The sequence below is a fragment of the Sesamum indicum genome, linkage group LG8 (genome assembly GCF_000512975.1).
Source record: "Sesamum indicum cultivar Zhongzhi No. 13 linkage group LG8, S_indicum_v1.0, whole genome shotgun sequence".
NCBI classification, from domain to species: domain Eukaryota; kingdom Viridiplantae; phylum Streptophyta; class Magnoliopsida; order Lamiales; family Pedaliaceae; genus Sesamum; species Sesamum indicum.
In genome coordinates this window covers 12650308-12658018 of record NC_026152.1, presented here as the reverse complement: position 1 = coordinate 12658018, position 7711 = coordinate 12650308, and the positions used below count along the sequence as shown (strand labels likewise).

Here is a 7711-nt window from a genome sequence, read left to right as displayed (position 1 = left end):
ATTCTTTTATTTTCTCAAATAAATACAATTTACTTAAGGGATAATTACACTCCTCTCTCCTGAGATTTGGTATAATTATACGTAAACCTTTTGAAATTATTTACCCTTGAGGTTTCACTGAATTTGCAGATATTAATAAAAAAATCTGTACTTACCCCAATTAACTTATTACTAATTTATTGCAGGTTAAATAGATCTCGTTATTGTCAAATTATCTTCATACGTGTTCACACATTAATCCATATGAGGATGTATATCGTCACTGTTATAAGGGTAGTTTAGCTGGAAAAAATTGTTTGACTTGCAATAAATTAGTTATAAATCAATTAAGGGTAAATATTAATTTTCATTTAATTTTTTTGTTAATATTAACAAATTCAGTGAATTTTGACTAACGAAATGACTTATTTGTTAGACGAAAGTAAATCTAAAAAATATTAGGTGTAATTTTTAAATTATGAAAAATTTACGTATAATTATACTAATATCAAAAGAGAGAATTATAATTATCCCTTTACTTAATTTAAAAAAAGAACAAACGAAATAAACATGCACCTTCTCTCTCGGAAAAATGCAAATGGCTTGAAAACAATGCCACTTTAATTACATTAAGTGAAGCACGACTCTAATTGATGTGACGCCAAACTCTTCTATTTTTACGACGGCGACGTGACATGGAGCCGGCGTTTTTTACTTTCATGTCACACGCAAATGCGATTTTATGTGTATTTACAATATTTGCAGAACTTTTGTCCCTTTTCGACGGCTTTGACCTTCATCATTACGTCAAAGAGATTGTCGTAATTTATTATAATTAATTTATTAAGGGGTGTTTAAGAACACTTATTTTATTTTTTATATTTATGTATTAGTAAAAATAAACTAAAAAATGTTTTTGTCTGATAATTTTTATTTTTAAATTATTTAAATTAAATTAATTTACATCAAAAATTATAAATAGCTTCTTACCAATTTTTACAGTTTATTAGCAAAATTGAAGTATTAATTTGTTATTTCACATACTTCAAACAAATATTATACATAAAATCGACACTCCAAATGTATTAATAATTATCTGTAGTGATAATTTTAACGCAAATTTTGTTATTAATAAAATCAAAATTATTGTCATATAACATGTAACTCTTTAGTGGCAAATTTAAAATTATCATTCGATATTCTGTGGCCAATACTATTAAATAGAGAATAACATCTTTTTTGGGCTTATTTTTTTTTATCAAAAATAAAATAAAATAAAATATGAATGCAATATCATGATATGTGGTGGGAATATTGATCAAGAATTCTTTTTATTTTTGTTATAAGATTCTTGGACAAACACAACCATTAAAAGAAATCAATTTAATTTTGTCAAATCAAGTAGAATATTTTACCTTTTTTTCTTTTAGAAAAATGGATTCTAAAGTAATTTAGCTTTGACTTCCCCTATAGTATAAGAAAATAAAAAATGATTTTGGGTATATATACTAAAGATTAAATGTTGTGTGCAATAAAGGTCAAAAATTGGTTTGAAGGGAATTAAAAAGATTGGATAATTGACAATTCATGTGTCCCATATTTCATAGTAGAAAAGAATATGTGCAACTTTTCATTTCCATATGACTTTATTGGGACCCCTTGTTTAAAAAATAAAACTTCATTGATATATTTAAAAATTAAAATGATTTCACAATATAAAATATCAATAGCCAAAATTTATAGAAATAATTAAAGCTTGAGAAATGAATTATTTCCTAAATTATTTTTATCAATACATTGTAGCAAGAGTGGATAAATACTTACAAGAATAAAAGGAAAAAAAATATATTAGTAATTTTGTTGATCATATTTTTATTTATTCTTTTATTATTCTGCAGAACGTAGTTCAATAACTCTTCTTGTTTGAACAATCTTATGTGGGATATTATTCGTTCTTGTTAAATTCAGGCTTATTACGTATAATGAATATAAGCCGGGCCAACTCCAAATTTACTTTTCAATAAATTCAATTAAACTTATATATTACTGAAAAATTCTTTAATTGGATCGAGTATGAGATAATAATACACACTCGCTATAACTTTTCATTGAAAAAGAAAAAAAAAAAAAGTGGTACTTCTTTTTGTGCTATATTTGAATAAAATGATTCAGATTTTCTGGAATAAATTATGAAAATAATTTCAAATGAATTCATATCAAAAGAATTTAAAATTCAATAATATATCATAAAATATATTTCAAAATAAGAATTGAATTTTTTAAAATACTTTCTAATATGAAATTATTCAAATAAATTCAAAAAATTTAATATTACGATTCAAAATTATGTACTTCAAATCCATCAATCCAAATGTATTATTGTTTTTTTGGTTAATTACATTGACAATCTTGATGTTATGTCCAGATACACAAATACCAACGGGTGTTAGTGCAATGAACCTTAAAGAGTATTCGTGTAATTTTTTGCCACTAAATTAGAAATGTACCTATAATTATAATTACAACTTCAAGAAATACACTTATAGTCTTACAAACGTATTTATATATTTGGACATGATCTGAAAAATATCGAAGCAATTTACTCTATTTTGTTTGGTCGAGAATGAAGAAGGTAAATTTGGTACTGTCCCATGTAAATTTATATGAGCTATGAATCGTTGAATTAACACAAAACGATGTTATCATATACAATTTATGAATTGATTTATTATATAAATACAAAATTGAGATGAACGGCATCAGCAACGCGACCAAAAGAAAGGCTCGTTGATTTCATGTCTAGTTGAGCTTTATCTCTTCCACCAAATTTTTAGTTACCAAGAATTGTTGGGTAGCGAAAGGACTGAAAGCAAAATTTGTATTGAGGACTGAAAAAGGGGCAAAAAAGGAATCCAAAAATTGGCCATAAAATGGACAATGATAACAAACAAACACGGCCAACGAGGCCTTACTTTAATTTATTTACTTTCTATATATTTTTTATTTAAAAATAGCGATTTATAAATTAATATTTAAATTTAAATATAAAAAAAACTATATAATGAATTTTTCTGAAATTTGATATGAAATACTTTTATTACATGAAAAATTAAAATAATTACTTAAATAATAAAAAATTATATAAATTTTAAAAAATACTTATAATTTTTTTCAAAATATTAAATAATATAATAATAAATCGAATCTTATAAAATAAAATAGAATAAAATAAAGAGTGTGTAACTCAATCCCTCCTTTGACCTTCCAGTAGTTAGAGAAACCCCAAATTTTGCTACCTGAATTTAATTTGTACTGCAACACCACCCCTACCCTCACCCATACCGCGTGCAATTCAACAACACCCGTGTTTGTCTGTTTCTCCCAGTAACTACACCCACGCGCCCTCTGTTAATGGGGCATCTCAAGCTCCGAGGTAAAGTTTGTTTTCCTTTTCTTTTTTATTTTTTAAACAACAAAAAAATAATTGATTCTTAACAAAATTATCTATAAAGAAAAAGTTAAATGCAGACACCCTCAACATATTAAATTATTCATATTTTTTATTTTTAAAATATTTTTTTTACATTCGACCATTCTATTTTTTAATTTTATTATATTTTATATTTTTTTGAAGAATAATAATAGAATATTATATCTACATAAACATACACATTTAAGGGTGATTTATGGCCGGATAAAGCTATAATTTCAATACTTAATTAAAAAATAAAATATATATATAATTATAATAATAATTGATGTAGTACGTAAAATGTGTAAGGTCAAACCAAAAAATAGAATGATTAAACAGTTAATGTGAAAAATATCTTTTGTTAGAGTAGTAAAATGTGTGTGAAATATAATTTGAATTTTTCTTCAACCAATATTTCCTCATCTTACTCCAATCAGACCAAGTTAAGATCGTGTTTGATTGTAAAAATAATTTCCTCATATTGACGATTATTATTACGCTTTGATCTCACATGTAATCACATACTCAGAAACGAATCTCATCCCAACCAAACGCATCCCATCTCATTTTTTCCCGTTGAGATAAAATTGAAATGAGATGAAAATTTAATACAAGTAGTTAGGTAATGCTTGTCTGTTGGTAAGACTCGTTTGGGTGAACTTTTTATGACAGAGTATATAATAATTTCATGAATTCTAAAAAATTAAAAAAAATCAATTGTATTTATAAAATGGAACATATATTTTTGATGAAAATGCTATAAAAATCTTAGAAAACAGTCAAAGTCAAATATGAAATTAATATAATATTTTTTTATTTAGTGAATTATGCTTCCATATTGGAGACAAATATTTGGACCAAACTCTCAATAAATTCAAAAGAATGTTAATTTTAGATGGTAAGAAACATTAAATTTTCAATGATCTGGATTCTAATAAAATGTTGCTCTATCTTTATATTTAATTAGCCAAAAATAAAAAATTACAACAATAAGATAAACAAATTGAATAAACTAATACATTAGGTAGAATTTGACCTCAAAATTTCATAATTACGAGACTCAACTTGTAAGAATTTACAAACTCCTAACATTTTAATTCCGGCTAAGCTCATTCAAAAGACCATATAAGCTTATATATCTTATAAGAGTTTATAAATTCTTAACATTTTAATTTTTTATCTTATTTTAAAATTACCAAATATTTTATAAATTCTCAAATACCTTATAAAATTTTCGACAGAGCGAATAAGTCCACTTAAATATTCTATAATTTTTCTTAAAACAGCAATGATATGATTATATAAATATTTTAATAAATTAAGTAATAACATCAATATAATTAATTATAATTTAATAAATTATAACAAATTAACATAAGTAAAAATGAATACCTACATTAAATAAAATTTAAATTCATAAATTTGGATTTGTCCATATACCATATATAAATTTAAAATGGCAAATATGTAGGCGTGTTTAAGTAAATTGGAGATTTTTCTAAAATTTGACGCTTTAGGTATATTTTTAATTATTGAAATAAGATTTGAAATTCACTCAATCCGGAGAGTGAAAATTGGGGACTGTAATTTTGTGTCAGATTGTGTTTTCACTTTTTCACTGACAGTACAAAAAGTAGAGAGAGAATGAGGAGAGAGAGAGAGAGAGAAGTACAGCGACGGCCGTGGGGATCTGGTCAACGCCGTTTGACCACCTTCTTTTAGGTAAATAAAGACAAGAAGTGAAACCGTAGGGATAAATTCGTAATTCTAGCATACCCCATCAAATACTACTGTTGTTGCCTTCTTTACACTTCCTTCTCTCTCTCCTTGTGTGTGTGTGTGTGTATATAAAGGCAGCTCCTCTTGCATTTCTTTCATTTCTTCTCAGGAAGAGAAAAAAGAAAGAAGAAAAAACACGCACAACACACACGAGAGAGAGGCTGAATAGTTGTGGGGTGTGTGTGTGTATGTATGTGCTTGTAGAATGAGAACCAGGAGAGGGCTGTGTTATCCTAGAGTGATGAATTTGAATAACGCCGACGGAGTGGTGAAGAGGAGGAAAGTGGCGCTCCCCGCCGGAGAGCAGATAGGTCGCCGGAAGAAGTTGAAGCTTTCGCCGGAGGATGATGGAGGCTTTCCTGGAGGATGTGACTTCTTTGATGCTTTGCCGGACGATCTTGTCCTCTCTATCCTCTGTAAACTCAGCTCCACCGCCAGCTGCCCTGCCGATTTCATCAATGTTCTTATAACGTATGTTATTTTGTTTCTTCTTAAACTTAAGAAATATTAAAGTTTCTTCAAAATTCAATTTCATGAAAAACTCCTTTTTTAACTTCTCTTGATTTTGAAAATCCAACTTTTTGCAATTATTGCTTACTGAAATCGCGAGGAGATTTGACAAGTGAGAGGGAACAAGTAATATGGAACATCTTTTATGGAAGCACGAAGGATATGACTGGCGCGTTAATAAAACCTATACTATTTTCAATTTGAGTAAAGGCGACGTTTTCGAATCATTTCTGTTTATCTAATGCAGAAAAAATGATTTTCCTGTTTGAGTTCAGATGCTTGATTTTCAAACTGGTGGTCGTCTGAATCTAACGTTTTGTTATTATTGTTTCAATGAACAGATGCAAAAGACTCAACGGATTAGGCCTCAACTCGGTAGTTCTATCCAAAGCCTCGCGGAGAATGCTAGCAGTTAAAGCAAAAAACTGGTCGGAATCTGCTCACCGGTTCCTGAAACTCTGCGCCGACACCGGAAACGTGGAAGCCTGCTTCACTCTGGGCATGGTTGGTATTAATAGTTTAGCATTTCTCTTCTCCCAAAATGTGATAAAATTTGAAAATTATATTTTTGCGTTTTTCCTGATAGCAGTCGATTTATCCAATCACTTCGATTCATTACTGTTGCTGGCGCAGATTCGATTCTACTGTTTGCAAAATCGAGGAACCGGGGCATCACTAATGGCGAAGGCCGCGATTGGTTCTCACTCGCCGGCGCTGTACTCACTCGCTATCATCCAGTTCAACGGCAGCGGCGGCTCGAAGAACGACAAGAATTTGCCCGCCGGTGTGGCGTTGTGCGCACGCGCCGCCTATCTAGGCCACGTAGACGCTCTCCGAGAACTGGGCCACTGCCTGCAGGATGGCTATGGGGTGAAGCGCAACATCGCCGAGGGACGCCGATTTTTAATCCAAGCCAACGCGCGTGAGTTAGCCACCGTCTTAGTCGCGTGCCCGTCGGCCGTGGTGCCCAGGTCTTGGCTGTCGTGGACCCCTGACCGCCAGGCCACCGAGGGGGTTTGCCCACTGTTGAGCGATTTCGGGTGTAATGTGCCGTCTCCGGCGCCTCACCCCGCCAACCAATTTCTATCCGAGTGGTTCTCAGGTCGGACTCCCGGCCCGGGGCTCCGGCTGTGTTCTCATTCGGGCTGCGGGCGGCCAGAGACCCGGAGGTATGAGTTCCGTCGGTGCTCAGTGTGCGGAGCAGTGAATTATTGCTCACGTGCTTGTCAGGCGCTGGATTGGAAGCTGCGCCATAAGGTGGAGTGCACACCCGTGGAGAGATGGGCAGACGGGGATGGAAACAATGACGGTAACGATTACCTTAACGGCAACGGAAACGGAAACGAGAACAATAATAACGACAACAACAACGCTAACGGCAATGTCAATGAGGACGAAGTAATGGAGGAGAGTTAACGGCGAGACTGTGAATGTGACGGTAACGGCACTGGAGTCTTTCAGAATGAAAGAGAGAGTTTTGGGGGAGAAATGACAAAAATGGGAAAATTTGAGGCCAAATTTTGTGGGGGGGAAAATCGAATTATATCTTTTCTCATGGGTCAGTTTTTGTATAGAGAAAGTAAGAAGGTTCTAAGCTGAAAATTTTACTCCCATGTACAATGTAGTTTATTCGGCTTTAAGCAAAGCAAAAAAAGAAAAAAAAGAAAAAATTATTTATTCTCTATTTAAAATGGGTGTTTTCAATAGTTTTTATTTTTTATTTTTTGGGAATAAGTTGTGAACAAAATTGTAAAAATAAAGCAATATTAAAAGTAAGGAGTGCTTGAAAATAAGAGTAAAACGTAAAAAACTGACGTTGTTGAGTCTTGAAAAATATTTTAATATTTATAATTTTATCAATAAATTGGAGAAAGTATGTATGGAGCTGTCCATAACTTTTGGCTTAAAATAAATTAATATAAATAGTTCAAAATCAAAAATTATAAAATAAAAACATTTTCTTAAATTTAT

At 31.0% G+C, this 7711-nt stretch overlaps 1 protein-coding gene across 1 annotated transcript; it reads left to right on the top strand.

Moving 5' to 3' along the window:
• On the top strand, positions 5316–7394 carry LOC105168417 (F-box protein At1g67340-like). The gene is made up of 3 exons (XM_011088485.2): positions 5316–5701; positions 6082–6244; positions 6374–7394. The coding sequence occupies exons 1-3, from the start codon at positions 5436–5438 to the stop codon at positions 7154–7156; spliced, it is 1212 nt and encodes a 403-aa protein (XP_011086787.1). The 5' UTR covers positions 5316–5435; the 3' UTR covers positions 7157–7394.

What these genes read in the sequence shown, in the direction of transcription:
- LOC105168417 (XM_011088485.2), top strand. Translation starts at nt 5,436, where the DNA reads ATGAGAACCAGGAGAGGGCTGTGTTATCCTAGAGTGATGAATTTGAAT. An exon ending in TTCATCAATGTTCTTATAAC is followed by an intron (nt 5,702 to 6,081) that starts GTATGTTATTTT and finishes TTCAATGAACAG; the next exon opens with ATGCAAAAGACTCAACGGAT. An exon ending in CCTGCTTCACTCTGGGCATG is followed by an intron (nt 6,245 to 6,373) that starts GTTGGTATTAAT and finishes TTGCTGGCGCAG; the next exon opens with ATTCGATTCTACTGTTTGCA.